General features: G+C 43.6%; 1 protein-coding gene across 4 annotated transcripts in view; it reads right to left on the bottom strand.

Moving 5' to 3' along the window:
- LOC140458230 (DENN domain-containing protein 5B-like) overlaps positions 1–14,033 on the bottom strand; it is a 297,730-nt gene extending 283,697 nt beyond the window's left edge. For 2 of the 4 annotated variants that reach the window (XM_072552507.1, XM_072552508.1), the window contains exon 1: positions 13,729–14,033. In XM_072552507.1, coding sequence (XP_072408608.1) covers positions 13,729–13,840 — 112 coding nt within the window. In that variant the 5' untranslated portion in view covers positions 13,841–14,033. Of the gene's footprint in view, positions 1–13,724 lie in introns of all 4 variants that reach the window. The other 2 variants (XM_072552509.1, XM_072552510.1) reach the window with 1 other exon arrangement.
- Between the last annotated feature and the right edge of the window lie 8,646 nt (positions 14,034–22,679).

The raw sequence follows: 22,679 nt of genomic DNA, 5'->3' as shown, positions 1-22,679 counted from the left end.
TAAACTAAACTCCATCTGCCTCGTTCACTCACTCAACCTATTTATATTCCCCTTGTAGACTCCTTTTGACTGCATCACAACAACATTGTAACAATAATGAATACAGTAGGCTAACTTTATTTTACTTTCATTTAGGCTCTTTGTCAATCTTCAACATTTTCTACAAGTATTTTTGCCTCAAAATTGAACATTAGACCTGTGGAATGTTTTATGTGGATAGGAAAATTCACAAATGATGAGTCTTTACTATCCAGGGTTCATAAACTACAAAAAAAAGTGGTGCGCTCCAATATATCAGCAGCATCTCACTGACAAAGTCAGAAGTCACAAGACACCAGGTTATAGTCCAACAGCTTTATTTGAAATCACAAGCTTTCGATGACTTCATCTAATGAAGAAACAGCACTCCAAACACTTGTGATTTAAAATAAACTGTTGGACTATAACCTGGTGTCTTGTGACTTTTGACTTTGTCCACCCCAATCCAATCCAACACCTCCATATCATCTCAATGATAAAAGCTATAGATTGGAACACCATAGTTTGACAGATAACTCTATTGTCACGGGAGATCCAAACTAACATTTAGAATATGCTAGTGACCAAGAGCCCAGTCAAAAGAGGACAATTTGTTCCATGAAAGGATTGGAGGGGTACTAGAGAACAGCAGTGAAATGCATTTATATAGCACCTTCAACATTCAGTTAAACATCCCAAGGTGCTTCCCTTGAAACATTAACAGTTAAAAGATTATGCTAAAGATGATGAAACTCAGCGAGTTAACAAACTCAGCGAGTGAGCTCTTTATTTATAATGTTTACGTGGAAAGAGAGAGAGAGAGAGAGAGAGATAGAGTCTTGCTTCTGTGTAAAAATGACAAAAGATGTCTATATTACATCTCTGACTAAATCTGCTCTGAATAAAAGCTGTGAAGGTCAGATTGCAGAAGCTGAGTGGACATTTCTCAGCCTGGACTGTGATAAGCCAGTGGCACCAAGCAAATGCTTCACCACTAAATCCAACTTTTCATTTGCTTCAGCTAAGGCTGAGATTTACGGACCGCAAAACAAGATAGAATCAAGACAAAAATCATAGATTATTCTTTTCTGTGTCCAGTCAGTGAAAATGCACAGGAACAAAATATTGAAAACAAACAAAATCTATCCAATTTTCCAAGATAAAAAAAGTAGATTTACTACTTGAAAAAGTAAGGGTTTTTTTTCATAATAATTCACCATCTTGCAGCAACAAGTCTGGAGGCCTTAGCTCACAGATTAATAAGATAGATAGCCCACTGCATTGATGTATTCATTTTAACTGACCAACAAGGGTCTAAACTAATCACAATGTGAAGGTCCAGGAATAAAATCAAAGCAAAAACTGCAAAGTTACTGAGACACCTATTTCAATGATTAAGTCGTACTCAGATGAACAATTTGCATGCCAAAGCATACAAGGCTTAAGGGCTCTTGTGGAACAGTGATAATGTCCCTGCCTTTAAGCCAGCAGGTCCAAGTTCATGTTCCACCTGCTCCAGAGATGTGTAAGAACAGGTTGATTAAGAAATATCCACAGGGCTAAAGCTCAAATGATGGAAAATGGGACGTAAGTACATAGATGTTTGATAAGCAGTGTAGACATGATGGATTGAAGGACGTCTCTCTCTCTCTCTCTGTTGTAAAACTCTTAGAAAATCACAAGCAGTGAAATGGAAGCATATCAGAGACATATTGAAAAGAAGCTGTATTATAACAGTGCAATACCCAATCTCAGAACGCCCCAAGTGCTTTACAGCTGATGAAGAGATACTGGAAGTATAATCTCTTGTTGTAATGTCGGAAACAGGAGAGCCAATTTGCAGACAAGATCCCATAAGTCGCAATGTTATTACACTCACAATGCTTTGGTGATGTGGAGGGACAAATATTGGTACCTGGGAGATCATCACTGCCTGCCTGCGAAATAGTACGTTGGGATATTTTACATTCGCCTCAGAGGACAGTCAAGGCCTTGATTAACATTGCACCTGCAAGGTGGCACCTCAAATAGTGCAGCACTCCCCTAGTGCTGCATTGGAGTATGAGTTAGTTGACAAAATGCAAGATTCTTCATAATGAGATCATTGTAAATCTCTGCTTCATGGCATGCTCTGTTGCTTGTGCTCTCACAGATTCAAAGCTGTCATCAGAAAGCCTGATTCGGGCCTTACACTGACAGCAGCTAATCGACCACATTGAGCTTCACACCCCCAGGTCAATAAGTCACACAAGAGTGTCCATGCACAACTCACTTGTGCTATTTCAGAAAGTCCAGTAAGGATTTATTACTTAACTACCCCTGCTCACTGATGAAGACTGGCTTTGAGTTCAGATGTGTTTGAACACCATTTGGTCACTGAAAGCAAACACACAGAGATGTTAACTTGCGTGGGGCATCCATTCACGTGAAGGACGTGACAGCTTTGAATAATCAGAAGCTGGAGTTGTTGCTGAAAATGACAGGGTTTGATAGATTACTAGGGGGACCCAGACTCACGGAATTCCTGTCAAGCTCGTCAGTAAAACAACGAGAGGTGAGATGCTTACTGAGCAGCGCTACCCTATTATATGTTCGCTGGCTCTGCAGATGGGCTGAAGGAGTTTGATACAAGCATTAATAATCAGTCAAGCTTGTACAAAATTAATTCTGCAGCCTGAGATGGTTTCTTCAGCCCCACAAAGCACAACAAACCACATCTCAAATTCCCACTGTAGGCAATGCCAACACGACATACCATGTCTCATTTACCCCTAGTATATAGAATGACTGATTCAAACAAAATTAACTAATTGCAACTAATATGGGGTATGAGGAGTGAAAAATTATATTAAACCTGCAATGCTCTTCATTCATCATTTTAAGTTGGTTTTCCCACCAGTTGTTAATCTCTACCCAATAGTATAGTCGGTTTTGCTGCAACACACGCTTCTTCAATGCGAATTGGCTTAAATGAGAGAGAAGAATTTATATTCTTATTTGTGGAACACAAACTTTCCTTACCTGTGCTGGCTATAACACAATTCTGGCCCCATTAGTTTAAATGGCGTGGCAATTGCACGATTTTCTTATAATGCAAGTGAGTTGTGCATGGACACTCTTGTGCGACTTATTGGCCTGGGGGTGTGAAGCTCAATGTGGTCGATTAGCCGCTGTCAGTGTAGGGCCCGAATCAGTCTTTCTGATGACAGCTTTGAGAACGGAACTATCGTGTTATAACAGAACAGACTGCATTTCACTTATATTCCTCAACCATCAAACTACATTAAATAAAATCTTTTCAAATCTCCAGTCAAAGCAATTGGACTCTCGGGCGTTGAGGAATTCCTTAGCAGATTGGATAGCTCTTTCAAAGTGCTGGCACCAGCAGGATGGGCAAAGTAGCCTCCTTGGCTGTACAAATCTGTGATTTGAACATGTTTTTTTTCAATGGCAACCCACATTTAGGAAGACGTTAAGTATGGGGCTATTTAGGCCTCTGCAGTAGAAGCAAAGATTGTAAGGAAATTCTTCCACCCTCTTTACAATTTACTGACAGCTTAATGACACCGCTATAATTTCCTGCTTTCGGTTTTTAAATGCACAGCATGGTGCAGTCAATTTACTAATGAAATTTGGCAGCACTGAATTGCACAATCATCATGTGACCCGTTGCTTCCAAGGCTCACTAGCAAATATTGTGCACACAAAGGATTTGGTTTAAGCCCATCATGCTCTTGCCAGCTTCTTGAAAATGTTATCCAAAATCATTCCATTTCACCGCTCCTTCCTCACAGCAATGCTCCCCCTTCAAATAGTTAGCTAATTTGCTTTGAAAATCGTTATTGAATGCGCTGCCATTATTCTTTCAGGCAATGGCTATAATAGGCCAAAGTAACTCACTGCATAACTTTTTTTTAATAGGTTGCCTTTACTTCTTTTATCAATGATCTGAAATCTGTATCCATCCTTAAATGACGCTTGTGCCATTGAATAAATTTTAATTCCTCTGTCAAAAAGTCAGTCAAGATTTTCAAATCATCTCATCGCCTTCCCCGCTTTAAGTCAGGAAACCCTAGCTTTCTAACCTCTTCACATAATTGGCACCGCTCATCCCTGGTATTATCTGAGGAAATCTCTTCCACACCCTTATCAACTGTTGTCATCATTGCAACAGCGTGGTGCCCAGAATTGAACACATTACATGTCATTGGTAAGACCTCAGCTGGAGTGAAGATTTAACTTAACTTCTTTGCTTTTGTATTCTGTGCCTCTACAAAAACCAAGGCTTGTTATGCCTTTTCAAAAACAATCTCAACTTCAAACACTTTTGTGTGTTCACGATTCTACATTCCCAGCCAGTCCGATAATTTTTGACTCCCTTATTTGACAAGAATCTATCCACGTCTAACTTAAAGATATTCAATGACTCTGTCTCCACGGCTGTTTGGGAAGAGAGTTCCAAACTCATGGTCCTCAGAGAAACAATGTTCCTTAATATTGGTGTTAAATTATTTTTCCAAAACTCTCCCCTAGGTCTAGTCTCTTTCACATAGGATAATGTCCTCTCAGCATCCACTCTGTCAAGTGCTCTCACTTAACTGTTTTAATGAGGTCACCTCTCACTATTCGAACTTACAATGCATACAGATCCTGTCTGACCAACCTTTCTCACAAGATAATTCTCTCATTCCAGGAACTCAATCTTCACTGAACTGCTTCTAATGGGTGGCACGGTGGCTCAGGTGGTTAGTACTGCTGCCTCACAGCACCACATTCCCACGTTCGATTCCAGCCTCGGACGACTGTCTGTGTGAAGTTTGCACATCCTCCCCGTGTCTGTGTGGGCTTCCTCTGGATGCTCAGGTTTCCTCCCACAGTCCAAAGATGTGCAGGTCAGGTGAATTGACCATGCTAAATTGCCCATAGTGCTAGGCGCATCAGTCAGAGGGAAATGGGTCAGGGTGGGTTACTCTTTGGAGGGATAGGTGTGGACTGGTTGGGCTGTAGGGAATCTAATCTAGTCAATATTTCTTAAACAAGGAGATGAAAACTATACACAGTACTGCAGATGTCGTCTCACCAACTCCTTGTACAACTGTACCAAGGTGGTTTTTATAGACCACTATACAGACCAATTCCCTTGCAATAACTAACAAGCCCATTTGCCTTTTGAACCTCTTAACGTATCTGCATCCTGATTTCATATTAAATTCAACTGGATAATATGCCTTCTCGTTTCACTATCAAGTCTATGTCCTCCTGCAGTCTGTTGTTCTCCTCCTTGCTGTGTACCACTTTTCTGAGTTCAGTGTCTTTCAGCAAACTTTGGGGTTATGCCTCAGGCCTAATCAAAATGATATATCATAAAATAATATAGACTGGTCTCAGCACTAGTCTCTGCGGACTGTCCATCTGATAAACAACATTTCACCTCTGTTCCCCTGCCACTTCGCCAATTATACTTCCATTAAATTACTAATTACTCACAGACTTCGATTTTCTTTACAAGCTCATTCTATTAGACTTTTGATAAAGTCTTTTGACTCTCCATATACACTACATCAATGGGCCTAACAGTCTTTATTTTACTGTTAGTGACCCAAAAATATAGATCGTGACCCAGAGGGAGGAGCTCAAATCCTACAATGACAGCTGGAAGCAAAGTTAATTGAATAACCCTGGAACTAAAATCTAGTATTATTAAAACTCAACTCAAAACTCAACTGGTTCCCTAATATTCCCTAATGAAACAAATCCACCATCATTACTCAGTCTGGCATCAAATCAACACCAAATGGTGGAATCCAAAATAGCTTAACAAGCTCCCAATTAGTCATAGAGATGTACCACACGGAAACAGACCCTTCGGTCCAACTCATCCATGCCAACCATCGATATCCCAACCTAATCTAGTCCCATTTGTCAGCATTCGGCCCATATCCCTCTAAGCCCTTCCTATTCACATACCCATCCAAATGCCTTTTAAATGTTGTAATTGTACCAGTCTCCCCCACTTCCTCTGGCAGCTCATATCATACACGTACCACCCTCTGAGTGAAAAAGTTGCCCCTTAGGTCCCTTTTAAATTTTCCCCCTCACACCCCTGAGCCTATGCCTTCTAGTTCTGGACTTCCCCACCCCAGGGAAAAGACTCTGTCTATTTACCCTATCCATGCCCTTCATGATTTTATATTCTAATCCATTGCTGTGCAAAATGATAATGAACAACAAAATTGGACAACTAGGCACCTCAAAAAGACATACACAGGGCAGGCAACACTGCAAAATCTTCTAGAGTAATATCCAGGGATCTGTGTTAATACTGGGACAGCTGTTCCACAAATTAATCATACACATCAACTGCAAGAGTTGGTTTGGTGCGAGACTCCTGTCTCATCATACTGAGGTGTGTTCTTTCCCACTGGTCTCGGGCAGGGGGGGGGAGCAAATGGCAACACAGTTGGGTGGACATCTCCTGTTAGCCCTCAATACTGATTCCGTACACCATCTGTTCATGTGACACCACAGTCAAACATGTGCAATGGAACCTCCTGTTGCTTAGTCACACCTAAACACCAACTACCTCCGCTTACCCCCCCCCCCCCCACCCCCAGATAATCAATCAATACTCCTCCACATCAGCAACATTTCTAAGAAGCACAAATGGTAGCAAGGATATGGAACATACCCGTGGTGAAGGACATTGGGTCTCCATCAAAGAGTGGCTCTGTAGCAGCACCGAGGTAAGGGGAAAACAAACTTGACCTTGCCCATGTCAATCTACCCGTCGCAGATGCAAGTGTCCCCATGGATATGAATCCCATCTTCCCACTGTCATGTGAAGCTCCCACTGTATTAAATAAAATAGATGCTGGACAGAACTAGCAGGTACAAACTGGGCCTCCATGAGGGGCTGTAGGCCAGTTGCAGCAGTAGTCTCACATTCCTCAATGTCTAACCTTATGACTGGTCCAGCACATTTCTCACTCTCCCATTGGCACAATGCCATGGGTCCAAACTTTAAGTTCATGAGGAGAGCATGCCACGCACAGCACTAGGCAGACCTGAAAATCAGACAGCAAACTCAATCACAGAATTGCTGACATGCTTAACACTGGAAGATGTGAACAACAAACAGAGTAAAGCAAATCCCACAGCCAACAAATTGGATCCAGGTTCTGCAGTGCTGCACTACCCACCTTGAAATGCAGCGGAAAATGATACAGCTGATTAGAGGAACCAGTGAGCATCCTCATATTAGTGGTGGGTTAGTAGTAAAGTGTTTACCATGAGCCAGAAATGCCCCTTGTCCTGATGTCTCCACCATCTCAGATATTAATCTTCACCTAATATGACTCATTCTTCCATATAAAGATGACTCAGTGCATCTAGGGCTATGGCTCCTTACAACATCCATCCTGAAGACTTGTGCCCCTAGTCAAGCTTTACCATTGGAGGAATCAACTTGACAATGGGGTAATGGCCTAGATTCAACATTTAAAAGGCACTTGGACAAATACATGAATAGGAAAGGATGAGAAGGATATGGGCCAAGTGCAGAGAAATGGGGTTAATGTGGTGGACATTTCGGTCAGCATGGACCAGTTTGGGCCAGAGGGCCTGTCCTTTATGCTGTAGGAATCCATGACTCGAGATATGAGCTAACAATAAAAAAGCATCTGAGATTGTTTGACTCTTCAGAGTTCAAATGGACAGGTTTTACACACAGCCACCATCTTGTTTCACCGAAACATCAGCACAAAACAATCACTTTGGGAATAATCACAAAATACTTTCACCATCACACAGAAAGTGTTGTTCTTCACTGCCACTAGATAGGCGCCAGGGCTGAGGACAATTGTGAAGCCCATTCTCTCAAAATATAACAAATAAAGTTGCATTTGCGTAGCGCCGCTCATGATTTCGGACCATTGCATAGTGCTAATTACTGTCAAAAGGACTATCACTTGTGTGGTGTGGGAAAGCAAGCAGCTGATTTGTGCATAGCAAAATCCCACAGACAGAAGTGTGTTAAACGACTGCATTGTCCGTTTTTAGATTGAGTCACAGAATCCCTACAGCATGGAAACAGGCCATTTGGCCCAACAAGTCTGCACCAACCCTCTGAAGAGTGACGCACCCAGACCCATTCCCCTACCCTATTATCCCTGACTAATGCACCTAACCTACACATCCCTGAACACTATGGGCAACTTAGCATGGCCACTTCACCTAACCTGCATATCTTTGGATTACAGGGGGAAACCAGAGCACCCAGAGAAACCCACACAGACACTGGGAGAGTGTACAAACTCCACACAGTCAGTCACTCAAGGCTGGAATTGAACCCAGGTCCCTGGTGCTGGGAGGCAGCAATGCTAACCACTGAGCCACTGTGCCTGATATCGAGGGATTAAAATATCAGTCAGGGGAGAATGTTCTTGGACCTCCACAAATAAAACCAAGGCATCGACCTGCTTTGCCATTTCATCCGAAAGCAGTCACATGCCCAACGGTGCAGTGCTTCCTCAGCTCTGCACTGAAGCGTGAGCCCAGATTCTGTGCTTCGACTTCTGGAGTGGAACTTGAGTCCACAAGTCTCTGACTCAGAGGCGAAAGGGCTACCCACTGAGCCACAGCTGACATCCTGCCAGAATATTAAACAGTTAGCACAATCTGACAACGCAACAGTAAAAATTATCTGTGCCCAAGTCAGATCAACATCACAGCTGGCAGGATGCCAATCTTTTGCGGTACCCGGCAACTAAGGGAATGGGGAGATAATGGATATAGTCACTTGGGCAAGCATGAATCCCACTCCCTGCTGACAATCTTAAAGCGCTTTTGATGGTGGCTGTGGAGAAATCTCTGGCCCAGACTGTACTACCAGCAAGGCAAAAGAAAGCAGTGCCAGGAAACAAAAAGCTGAACAATGTGCTCGGAGCTTTAGGTGATAGGCACCATTTCACTGCCAGTAGCTTCGTTTTATTGAAACTCCCTTCTTAACTCAACTGCCACAGGACAATGGCTAAAACAGGAGACTTTCCTCTCCCATGTGTCTGAACAACAAGGAGCAGAATTCGTTCAGCCCCACTCCCCAGTTCTGTCAATCAGCCAACCGCATCTGGTGGGTGCCTTCACTCTCATCTACCCACTTTGATTCTGTAACCCTTTAAATTGGCCATCAAATGTCTGTAAGTGGCGGATCTGATACCTGCACTCAATTCCCAGCCTGAACAGCTTTTTGGACAGTGATTTAATGATGTATTCTCTCAAGTGAGAGGGAGGAAAAACACTCCCTGAATTGACTTCCAAATATCATGGCTTTAAGTGAAAGGTCATACCCCCGCTTTCTGGAAGCAGATAATCCACCTTTTGAATCTGTTTATCATTTTCAACACTTTGATTAGATTACCCTTCAACATTCTAAAGGCAACAAACCAAACAAATGCAATATGTCCTCATAATTCAATCTGTCAGCCCTTTTAAATTCACTGAGATTGGAAAGTACTGAAAGGGGGTCTTAATCCAGAATAGGTATCAGGGCAAATGGGAGAGATGCTGTGAGAATGCTGTGTCAAATAATCTCTCAACTCCTTCTCATTGTGACAAAGAGGAGGCTAAGGATTGTTGTGTAGGTTTATGCTGTAGTTTGTGTTGGATTGAATATATGGGGAAATAGCAGGGAGCCAATTCAAAAAACAAGGCTAATCAAGGCAGAATGGGCATCAGGGAGTGCTGAGCAGGACAATAGCCAGTCATGAAACATTTCCGACTCCAGTACCATTTGGAAAATTGCACAATGTCAATATTTGAAATACAATACAATGGGAGATTGCCATAAACATGATTCCAGGTGTCGAAAGACTGATTCAGCATTTGCAAGCTGAGACGCTTATTAATTCAGCCCCCACGCAGTGAACAGAATAGATCACTCAGGATCAGTACGATGCTGGAGAACAATTTAAAGATTTGTGCCTCAATTTAAAGATTTGTGCTTTGATGAGAAATTATGCATAAAAAAAAGGTTTTGCTCACCAACAAATCAAAGCTAGAAAATCAAACACCGAAGTGTTGTGTAGAGAAAAACACAGCACTTTCAACGCGCAAATGTGTTAAGTTCCACATACAAAATAGCCCTGTCCAACACAAATTATATCCCAACTCTCACCCCTCTCCATAATGCAGAACCAAGAGTAATCTTTTGAAATTGAATTTCTCTTCTTGATATCTCCAGCAACAACCCCCACACACCAATTATTGAGACAAGCTGTACCCCATTGATAATAATGACAGTGAGACATGACCAAAGAACATTACTCTAGAAACTGTAGGCTTGCACAGCAACACACATCCGACCCATATATAACATCTTCCATAACCTCAATATATCCCAAAGTGCTTAGCAGCCATTGAAATCTTTTTCTGCAGTGTAACGCAGCATAACAGTTTGTACACAGCAGGATTATACAAACAGTAATGGGATAATGACTAGATAATCTGTTTTTGTGATGTTGCTTAAGAGATAAATATTTGCCAAGACACTGGGGAGACTAACTCTGCTCTTGCTCAAATATTACCAGGGATCTGTCATGTCGACCCAAAGTGCTGTACTTCTGACATTGCAGCGCTCCCTCAGTGCCCAATTAGAATCATCACCGTAGGCACACTCAACTCTCTGGAGTGGGACTTGAAGCCCTGACCTTTTACCTCACGACTGAGGGGCAAGAGTGCGACCAGCAGAGAGGCGTGGCTGCCACAATAAGTCATATCTAGTAGAGCCCAACATCCCAGTACGTCTTCCCACTTCAGCACCTCAACAATAGGAATGGAATGTATGTGGATATGCCTTGAAACAAGAAATAATTCCAATGCTTGGAAAAGTGCTCACTTATCATGTACCTTGCACTTCAAACTGAGAGTAGACACTTAAGATATTATACCATTTTCTGATAATGACGAACATTTCCAATCTTCACTCTTTTAAAACCCTGAAGGCTGTAATATCAACCCAACATTGCTATTGCCATTATCCATCATGAAACAGTCAACGGCTGCATTTAAATAACTAACTGTCCTACAAGCTAAACAATTCAGAGTTGCTCCATGTGAATACCATAAATCCAATAAACAGGACATCACAAAATTATTATTCAGTTCTGGAACTGCATTAGGCCAGAGGGTTTGGAATGTAATTCTTCAATTCGTTAACTTAACCACCCAGTGCTAATGATTTGTGCTATAAAATGCAAATATGTAATAGCCCCAGCAAGGCAGACATCATCCATCACCAGGGGATCCTTTATTCATTCAGATAATTTTAACATTGCAGAAGTGGACTGCACCTCTGGGTATTTCAAAGCATCATTGCATAATGCAGCAGAATGCAGGTTGTTTCATCCAAGTTTGAGCTGAGGCATAGGAGAAAAGGAACACCTTGCCAAGACTGAAAATATTGCAAACATTTTATAACACAATCTATCTCAGCGTCTAGAAGAAATCTAATTTGTTTAGCTTGAAGTATACTGAATTATTAAACTTAAAAGTTTGTTATTTGTGCAGCACAACATATTTGCAATTGTTTAATGTCGTTTTGTCTGGGTTGGAGCATTCTGAGACCAGTTTCTTTTTTGTCCCTGGAATCGATGCCTCACAGTTCCATGGACTGTTATGTGCTCTCCTTTATCTTCTTAGTCTTCCTGAGTAACACAATCCTCAAGCAGTTCATTCAGTCATGAGGGGCCATCAAAACTTCACCCAATCTTAGGCTCACGCTACATCTGGTACTCCATGCACTATCCAGTAAGAGTTAACCAAGCAAAGCCCCATCCAGTTACAATGGCATCTCCTGCCAACCGGCCAATTTGTGCCAACTCTGCACAGACCAGCCTTGATTAATCCAAATAATAGATCTAATTCAGTCACTGGGTATCTGAGATGATGTGTTGTTATTGGAGAGTCAATTTAGTATGACCTATGGCAACTAGTATCCAATTCAATACATTCAACCTTAATACAAGTAGAATTGGGCTATACATTCCTGATGAAGGGCTTTTGCCCGAAACCTCGATTTTCCTGCTCCTCGGTTTCTGCCTGACCTGCTGTGTTTTTCCAGCACCACTCTTATCTTGACTCTAATCTCCAGCACCTGCAGTACCCACTTCTGTCTCTTTTGAGTCTGTGCCCATTATAGATAAGAGTAACCATATAACCGAAACGTGCATAACACAGAAGAAGGTGATGAACATAATTTTTAAAAAAAGAAAGAAAACTTGCTTTGTCTAAATACCACTTTGGGACCAGTCTGGCATATTTGAAACCGAACGAAGTACTTTTGAAAAGTGGTTTCTGTTGTCGTGTAACAAAGTTAGTAGCAAGGTCCCACAAACAAGCAGCAAAATAATGACTTGATAATTTGTTTTAAACCATGTTCATTAAGAAATAACTATGGAAAAACACTGGGATTAAATCCACTGCTATTCTTTGAGTAGTGCCACATTATCTTCCACATCCACCCTAGAGGAAGTATTACCTCTCAGTTTAACATCTCCAGCAAAAGAGAATACTTGCAACATTCCCTTGAGTATTACATTGGAGAGATTCCATGCTGAGTCGCTAGAGTGTGATTTGAACTCACAGCCTTCAGAGTTGAGATTTTCTCTAACTAAGCCAAGGTTTCACATTTTGCTTTACTAATATTTTAAATATTTTTGTTAACACAATAGCAGGACACATTGCAGACAAAACCACACAGATTGCACCATTTCTGAACAGCTGCCCAGGACATGAATTTCACTTGACCAAGGACACCCACACTCCAAACAAACCACTTCTAACCCAATCCCCACATCAACTGCTCAGTGGAACCCAGGTCAACTTTACTCAGTAGGGAATGTTGCTGGACAAAACAGTGCGGGGAAGTCCCTGTTGCAACAGCAATGCAGAACATTTCTGCCTGAGGGACCTTTCAAGATATCTGCTTGCTTCAACATCACGGATTTGAAGAAACTACAGAACGGAAGAGTAATTTGGCGGAGGCAGCCAGTCTGTTTCTCCAATGCCGTGGAAACTTCTGGATTTATCCAATTATTGGCAATTCTTTTCGTGGTACATCGACAAGGCTGTGTCGAACCTCAAACACGGCATTGGGTTTAGGGAACTTGTTGGGATGGGGGGGATGCAAATGAAAGACAGGCGACTTGCTCGGTTCTTAAAGAGGCAAAGAACTCTCCTCTGCAGATGGAGACGGTGAAGCAGGGGCGGGATGGGGGCTACGCGGTAATGCCCACCTTGGTCGAATAGCCTAATGACCAACACGGTCTCAGAACAGCCACTTGGGCTTGTGTGTGTGAGAATCTGTATCCCCGTTAAATTAAACTGGGGTTGGGAGCGTTGGAGCAGACGGGAGCGGACAAGGAATTCAAAACGAATTGCGCTGACTGTAATTAGTCAAATTATACAGAAGGAACAAAACACACACCCAGGAACCCATCTTTATCCAGAGGGAGAATCATTCCGTCTGAGATCTACAAGAGAATGGCCGATACTGAAATAAACAAACAGGTCTATATTTAACCGCTCCTGTGTATTTCAATGTACAGACCCCCCCCCCCCCGTGAATGTTTACAGTCAGTGGAATATAGCGGCAGGACCCCCCCCCCCCCCATTGCAATCGCGGTTCCCACCCCGGGTTCAGCCCCGCTCACCTACCGGAGAGTTCATCAGGCTCCAGCCCACTGTCAGTGTCGATCCCCGCTACCACGAAGTAATCGGCGAAGCGGCATGATCCCGAGCCGGGGCTGCTGCTGCTGCTGTTACTCATCTTGGGCGCCGCTGCTCTGCTCCTGCTCCTGCTCCTGCTGCTGGGAGCTGGGATCTCCGGCTCATTCTCTCTCCGCCTTGCCCATATCTCAGGCTTCACCCTCCCCGAGGCTGGAGCGCTGCCCTCTGCCTGTCTGCGCTGCTTCTCTGCCTGCCTCCTTCTCACTCTCTATACTGTGTGTGTGTGAGAGAGAGTGCACACTCCCTTCCCCACGCTGCCTTCTGACGCACTGCAGGCGCCAATTTCGAACCAGTCTCCAATCCCTCAGCTTTACCTTTGTTTTGTTTCACTCATTTCTTCAATCCTTCGTCATCTGCTTCCTGTCAGCACCTGAAGTCCAGACCTTCCAGCTTTAGAGAGAGGGAGAGGGATGCAAACAGCTGGCCAGTAACAGGATAGAATTGAGTTTTAATGCTGGGAGTACACATTAAACGGGAATACTGGATACTGAAAGGAAGAAACAGTTATAGAGTTGTACAGCATGAAAACAGACCCTTCTGTCCAAATCGTCCCTGCTGACCAAATATTCTAAATTAATCTAGTCCCATTTGTCAGCAAATTGGCCCATATCCCTCTAAACCCTTTCTATTCATATACCCATCCAGATGCTTTTAAATGTAATTGTACCAGCCTCCACCACTTCCTCTGGCAGCTCATTCCAAACACACACCACCCTCTGCATGAAAAAGTTACCCCTTTAGATCCCTTTTAAATCTTACCCCTTTCACCTTAAACCTATGCCCTCTTGTTTTGGACTTCCCCACCCCAGGGAAAAGAGCTTTGCTATTCTCCTTATCTGTGCCCCTCATGATTTTATTAACTTCTTACAATCTTCTGTACCAGATCCCACCTAATCCTTGGTATGAGCTTGCAAAATTCCTTTCGCCACTATCAAGCCTTGAAATCTGTGGTGATCCCTCAGGATTTCCCTTTTGGTAGGAGTAACAGTAAAAAGGACTATTATTTGAATGGTAAAAAGTTACAGCATGCTGCCGTGCAGAGGGACCTGGGTGTCCTTGTGCATGAATCACAGAAGGTTGGTCTGCAGGTACAACAGGGAATTGGGAAGGCAAACGGAATTTTGTCCTTCATTGTTTAAAGGGACTGAGTTGAAAAGGCAAGAGATTATTTTGCAGCTGTATGGGGTGCTGATGAGGCCACATCTAGAGTACTGTGTGCACTTATGGTCTCCTTACTTGAGAAAGGATGTACTGGCATACGATGGGGTGCAGAGGGGGTTCACAAAGTTGATTCTGAAGTTGAGGGGTTAGTTTATGAGGAGAGACTGAGTAGACTGGGATTATATTCATTGGAATTCAGAAGAATGAGGGGTGATCTTATAGAAAAATATAAAATTATGAAAGGAATAGATAAGGTAGACATAGACAGGATGTTTCCACTGGTGGGTGAAACTAGGACAAGAGGGCATAGCCTCAAAATTAGAGGGAGCAGAATTGAGAAGGAACTTCTTCACCCAGAGGATTGTGAACCTATGGAATTCCCTGCCCAGTGAAGTAGTTGACACTACTTCAGTAAATGTTTTCAAAGCTAAGATAGATTTTTTTTGAACAATAAAGGAATTAAGGGTTATGAGGAAAGCGTGGGGGGTGGGGGGTGGGTAAGTGGAGCTGAAGCCACAAAAAGATCAGCATGATCTTATTGAGTGGTGGAGCAGGCTAGATGGGCAGGATTGCCTCCTTTAATTCTTATGTTATGGTTTATGAAAATCTGTGGGAAGAAGGAAGGGAGTGATCTGTGTGGCTGGAGGTCAGGGAGAGGCCTGAGAAAGGGGGTGGGGATTGGAGAAGTGGATGTTTGAGAGCAACTCTCTCTCTTCCAGCAGGAGCAGGACTGTTGTAATTCTGTGACAGCAACACCTCAGGGCCTGCTGACTCCCACCTTTACAGAGGGAGGCCTCTATGTAACTAACAGAGTGCCATCAGTGATGAGGGGAGGGAAGAGGCAGGAATGGAAGATTGACAAATTTACGGGGTGTTAGTTTGGAAATTCATAGGGCCTTGGAAGTACAGAGAGTGTGAGACAAGAAACAATTTAAACCTCAGGGTGAAAAGTTGAGCACTGGTGTGAAGTATTTTCACCTTTAGCACAGGCGCTAAACCTGTCTAGAGAAAATCAAGGGTGAGTCAGAATGAGGCACCCTCTCCTCACGAGTCAGTCTCAGTTGAAAACCATAGGAATGACACAGCCAGAAAGGGGCCACACGTCCCACCTTGTCTATGCTGACCACAAGATACGCAGATGCCCTTTCTAATCCCATCTTCCTGCACACGGCCCATGGCCCTGCAGCTTACATGCAGAACCAGGGACTTTTTTGAACAGTTTAGGGTCTCTGGCTCTACCACCAATTCAGGCAGTGAGCTCCGGACACCCACCACCCTCTGCGGAAATAACACCTTTCCTCCCGTCCCTCCTCGTCCTTCTGCCCCTTCGCTTGAATCTATGACCCCTGCTTTTTGAATTCCCTGCCAAGGGAAACAGCTCCCACCTGTCTACTGTATCTATGCCCCTTACATTATTGTGTATCTCAATCATGTCATTCCTCAGCCTTCTCTGTTCCATGGACAGCAGTCCATACCTCTCCAACCTTTGCAGCCTGGCAACATCTTAGACAATAGACAATAGACAATAGACAATAGATGCAGGAGTAGGCCATTCTGCCCTTCCAGCCTGCACCGCCATTCAATATGATCATGGCTGATCATTCCTAATTAGTATCCTGTTCCAGCCTTATCTCCGTACCCCTTGACTCCACTATCTTTAAGAGCTCTATCCAATTCTTTCTTAAAAGAATCCAGAGACTGGGCCTCCACTGCCCTCTGGGGCAGAGCATTCCACACAGCCACCACTCTCTGGGTGAAGTAGTTTCTCCTCATCTCTGTCCTAAATGGTCTACCCCGTATTTTTAAGTTGTGTCCTCTGGTTCGGCACTCCCCCATCAACGGAAATATGTTCCCTCCTGCCAGAGTGTCCAATCCTTTCATAAGCCTATACGTTTCAATCAGATCCCCTCTCAGTCTTCTAAACTCAAGGGTATACAAGCCCAGTCGCTTCAGTCTTTCCGTGTAAGGCAATCTTCTCTGCACTCTCTTCAAAACAATTACTTTCTTTAGTGTGGTGACCAGAACTGCACACAATACTCTAGCTGTGGCTTCACCAGAGTCTTACACAGTTTTATTATTATACCCCTACTTTTGTAGTTTATACTTTTGCCAATGAAGGAGAGCTTTCCATATGCCTTCTTTAAGCCTCTCCACCTGTACTGCTATCTTATGGAAGAAAACAATTGAAAGAACTGCAGATGCTGGAAATCTGACACAGAAAACAGAAATTGCTGGAAAATCTCAGCTGGTCTGGCAGCATCTGTGCAGAGAAATCAGAGTTAATCTGTTGGATCTGGTGACCCTTCTTCAGAACCTTTAGGGACATGCGCACACCAAGATCTCTCACTAGATATTTGGTATGCTTGCCTTTATTGGTCAGTGCATTGAGTTGGGAGGTCATGTTGCAGCTATACAGGACATTAGTTAGGCCACTTTAGGAATACTGCACTCAGTTCTGGTCTCCCTGCTATAAGAGAGATGTTGTTAAACTTGAAAGGGTGCAGAAAAGATTTACAAGGATGTTACCCGGGTTGGAAGGTTTGAGCTATAAGGAGAGGCTGAACAGGCTGGGGCTATTTTCTCTGGAGCGTCAGAAGCTGAGGGGTGACCTTATAGAGGCTGATAATATTATAAGGGGCATAGGTAGGGAAAATAGTGAAGGTCTTTTTCCCAGAGCAGGGGAGTCCAAAACTAGAGGGCATAGGCTTAAGGTGAGAGGGGAAGGATATAAAAGTTACCTAACGGGCAACATTTTCATGCAGAGGTTGGTACGTGTATGGAATGGGCTGTCAGAATAAGTGGTGGGGGCTGGTACAATTACAACATTTAAAAGGCATCTGGATGGGTATATAAATGGGTAGGGTTTAGAGGGATATGGGTCAAGTGCTGGCACATGGGAATAGATTAATTTAGTGTATCTGGTCAGCAGTTAGACCAAAGGGTCTGTTTTTATGCTGGACAGCTCTATGATTCTATTTCCTCCTCCCAGAATATTTACATTTACTGTGTATTGTCTTATTCTCAATAGTTTAAAACTACTGTCAGGTCGGATCATATGCTAATTCTAACTTGTCAGCTGTGTCTCAGTGGTAACACTCTCGCCTCTTACTCAGCAGGTAATCAGTATGAGTCACAAGACGGAAATGTAACCATGTATTCTGGGTTGATACCCCAGTGCTGGATTAAGGAGGCCAGACATTTCCTCTCACATTAGTAACCCGTGACATGAGTCAGGCGAACAGCAATGAGCCCAGAGTCTGAGCAAAATTCATACCCCAGCAGATGATCAGATCAGTCAGCGTCTAGGTGTCTCTTCATCAGAGCTTTATCAGGTCATGATGTTTTGTTGATTTGGAGATGCTGGTGTTGGACTAGGGTGTACAAAGTTAAAAATCACACAACACCAGGTTATATTCCAACAAGAGTCATAGAGTCAGAGACGTACAGCATGGAAACAGACCCTTTGGTCCAACCCGTCCATACTGACCAGATACAATCTAGTCCCACCTGCCAGCACCCGGCCCATATCCCTCCAAACCCTCCCTATTCATATACCCATCCAAATGCCTTTTAAAAGTTGCAATTGTACCAGCCTCCACCACTTCCTCTGGCAGCTCATTCCATACACGTACCACCCTCTGCGTGAAAAAGTTGCCCTTGGAGCGCTGCTCCTTCATCAGGCAACCACCTGATGAAGGAGAGGCGCTCCGAAAGCTAGTGCTTCCAAATAAACCTGTAGGATTATAAACTGGTGTTGTGTGATTTTTAATGATGTGTGGGAGCTTACTGTGTACAGACTGGCTGCCGCATTTCCTATTTGACAAGTGACTTGACTTTGAAAAGCACTTCACTGGCTTTTAGGATATCCTGAGAATTGTGGGTGCTTTCTCAATGTAAACCCTTGATTTATAATTCTACAATGTTATTTCAGTCCCTTTAAAGTTTATTGTCCTTTGTACCATATTGGACTAAGTGAAAATAGGTTTATGACACCTACAGGTTCACAGAAAAGGAGCTGTATGCCCTAAATACTCAATGCGTTCTTGATTAAACAGAGAAAAACTTGTCTAGGCATTTGTTTTGTGTGAACCCAGCCCATTGGTATTTTGTTTCTTGTCTTTAGTGTGACTAATATATTCTTTGTCTCAGACTGCTGCCTGTTGTATCTGCTGAAAGATATTTGACTTGAGTTCATGTGTACCATTATGCCCACAAATTTTGTAATCAGGCCTCCATCAGCCAGGGAGAAAGAGAGAGAGAGATTCACTTTTCAAAGCTATAGTCTGATTGCAAATGCTTGTTTTAGGATCAACTGAAAATTAAGCGTAAAAAAAAGTGGGGCTCTTTAGCATGTGGTGCATTGATATAATCGCTAGACAGGAAGCATCTGTTCAGAATATGCTTCAACAATATCAGTAATATACTGGTTATACAGTAATAGATACAGCACGTTACTGCAACACTGTAATTACTCACAGACTCACAGATGTTTACAGAACAGAAGGAAGCCATTCAGCCCATTGTTTCGGCACAAGTCAACAAAGATCTGACAACATTAACCCTTGAGGCTATAGCAATGCAAGTGAATACCTAAATCCTGCTCAAATGTTATGAGTGTTTCTAATTAGGTAGTGGAATAGGGCTCCTGAACCTGAGCTCATCTGCTTTTATTGTTCATTCTTTTTCTTTTTCCCTCACTTTTCTTGTTGTTTTTCTTTTCCAGTACTTACCGCTTGGGAAGAGAGCAGATGCAGCGATGGCATCGGCAGCAGTGAGTGGGTCCAGCATGGACTCAAGTGGGCCCAGCGTGGACTAGAGTGGGCTCATCACGGGCTTTTGCCTGAAATGTCGATTTTCCTGCTCCTCGGATGCTGCCTGAACTGCTGTGCTTTTCCAGCACCACTCTACTCCAGAAAACAGACTAGAGTGGGCCTAGCCTGGACTCAAGTAGGATTAGCATGAACCAGAGTGGGCCCAGTGTGGACTAGAGTGGGCCCAGCACAGACAAGAGTGGGTTCAGCATGGACTAGAGTGGGTCCAGTGTATACTAGAGTGGGCCCAGTGTGGACTAGAGTGGGCCCAGTACAAACTACAGTGGGTTCAGAATGGACTAGAGTGGGCCCAGTGTGATGTGTGAGACCAGCATGGACTAGAATGGGCCTAGTGTGGACATGAGTGAGCCTGGTATGGACTTGAATGGGCCTAGCATGGACTTGAGTGAGCCCAGCGTGGACTTGAGTGAGCCCAGCATGAACTAGTGTGGACCCAGTGTGGACTCAAGTGGGTCCAGTGGTGACTCAGTTGGGTCCAGTACAGACTAGAGTGGTGCTGAAAATGTGTTGCTGGAAAAGCGCAGCAGGTCAGGCAGCATCCAAGGGGGCAGGAGAATTGACGTTTCGGGCATGAGCCCTTCTTCAGGAATGAGGAAAGTGTGTCCAGCAGGCTAAGATAAAAGGTAGGGAGGACGGACTTGGGGGAGGGGCGTTGGAAATGCGATAGACTAGAGTGGATCCAGTGTGGACTTGAGTGCACCCAGCGTGGACTCGATTGGGCCCAATGTGGATTAGAGCGGGCCCAGTGTGAACTAGAGTGGGCCCAATGTGGATTAGAGCGGGCCCAGTGTGAACTAGAGTGGGCCCAGTGTGAACTAGAGTGGGCCCAGTGTGAACTAGAGCAGGCCCAGTGTGAACTAGAGTGGGCCCAGTGTGGATTAGAGCGGGCCCAGTGTGAACTAGAGTGGGCCCAGTGTGGATTAGAGCGGGCCCAGTGTGGACTAGAGTAGGCCTAGCAATGCGGACTTGTGGCAGCCATGTTGGAGATGAGTTTGATTTCTCTGATGAGGTGGTCCGAGTGCTGACTCATGGCTGCTGCGGTGGAGGATATTTTGGGCACATTACAAGACCCAATAGGATAAGCTGTGGCTGCATCAGGGAGGTGGGGCCAAAGCAGATTCATGGCAGCACCGAAGTCAAGTTTGAGCCGGGGCAGTACCTCGTGGCTAGCCACCAGGCCCATGGCTGAGCAAGAAGGACTGTAAAATTAAACACTATTTCTTTTTTCTTTATTATTTTGCCTTTATATTCTCTGTTTTGATTTATTTTTCTGTGTTTTAAGATGGCTCTGGTGAGTGGCAACACACTTGAATGTATTAATAAATAAATAAATCTATAAATATTTTCAGTATAAATCATTCATGTACAGCCCATTCACACTTCCTCTCTCTATTTTAATTTCTTCCACTGTTTCACAGTGCTCTACCGTGATGTCTATACCTGTGTCATCCTTTACCATTGAGAAAACTGCCACTAAGTATTCATCGAGGACTGTGCCCATCTAGCTCCACTCACAAATTATCTCTATGGTCTCTCATGGGCCTTACTCTTTCCCTAGTTATTTTCTTGCTCTTTATATACTTAGAAAATCCCTTTGAGTTTTCCTTTATTCTGTACATCAAAGCTTTCCCATGCATTCTCTTATTGTTCCTAATTTCCTTTTTAAACTTCCCTGCACGTTTTACAGTCCTGCCGGGACTTTGCCATATTGAGCCCTCAGTATCTTCTATATGCTTCTCTTTTATTTCTTAATCCTGACCTTTATGTCCCTTCATATTTAGGGTTCTCTTGCCTTGGTCCCACTCTTTGTCGGAACACATTGGCCCTGTATTCTCACTATTTCTTTCTTCATTGCTCTGACACTATTTTATCTGCAAGAGGAATAAGCAACTTCACAAAAGAAAAACCCAGATTATCTGGTAATTATCTCATTGCATTTTGCGGGAGCTTTGCCGTATGCAAATTGACTGCCGTGTTTCCTGCAGTAACAACTCTGCAGGTGAAACTCAGCAGGTCTGGCAGCAATCTGTGGGAAGAAAACTGAGTTAATGTTTTGAGTCCAGTGACTCTTTTTCAGAACTGATACTGGACTCGAAACTTTAACTCTGCTCTCCTCCCACAGATGCTACCTGATCTGCTGAGTTTCTCAAGCATTCACTGCTTTGGTTTCAGATCCACAGTTCTTTGCTCTATTTAACGACACTGCAAACCTGTTTAATTGGGGGAAAAAAGACCCCTGAGCACGAACAAAAATTAAATCTTTCCTAACAGCAAAACAGCAACAGCTTTTCCTTTTTTCTGTGACTATCCAACTCTTAGTAAAAGTGTGAGGAAAACAGTAAACGCTGGGAATACTCAGCAACTCAGACAGCATTAATGGAGAGAGAAAAACAGCGTAAATACTTGTGATCATCAACCTGAAAAGTTAGCTCTGTTTTTCCCTCTTGAAACATGCTTGAGAGTGTTGCCAGTACTTACTGGTTAAATTTCAAATTTGCAGAATCCACCACATTTTAGTTCTGTCTAAGTAAAAGTGGTTCCAGTGTGGGATTGAATGGTGCCAGAAGGACTGACATTGCAAACACAGATCAGGAGGGGTCCATTCATATGTGTGGGTCTGAACACTTATCCTAATGGCTGGGACTAGCTGTGAGAGTGTCTGATGTCGCGTTGTGTGAGAGAGGACAGCAAATGGAAGAGAAAGTGAGGACTGCAGATGCTGGAGTACCAGAGTTGAAAAATGTGGTGCTGGAAAAACACAGCAGGCCAGGCAGCATCTGAGGAGCAGGAGAACCGATGATTCGGCATAAGCCCTTCTTCAGGAATGAGGCTGGTGTGCCAAGCAGGCTGAGATAAAAGGTAGGGGGGAGGGAATTTGAGGGAGGG

The sequence above is a fragment of the Chiloscyllium punctatum genome, chromosome 32, assembly GCF_047496795.1.
Source record: "Chiloscyllium punctatum isolate Juve2018m chromosome 32, sChiPun1.3, whole genome shotgun sequence".
NCBI lineage: Eukaryota > Metazoa > Chordata > Chondrichthyes > Orectolobiformes > Hemiscylliidae > Chiloscyllium > Chiloscyllium punctatum.
This window is presented reverse-complemented; position numbering and strand designations above follow the sequence as displayed.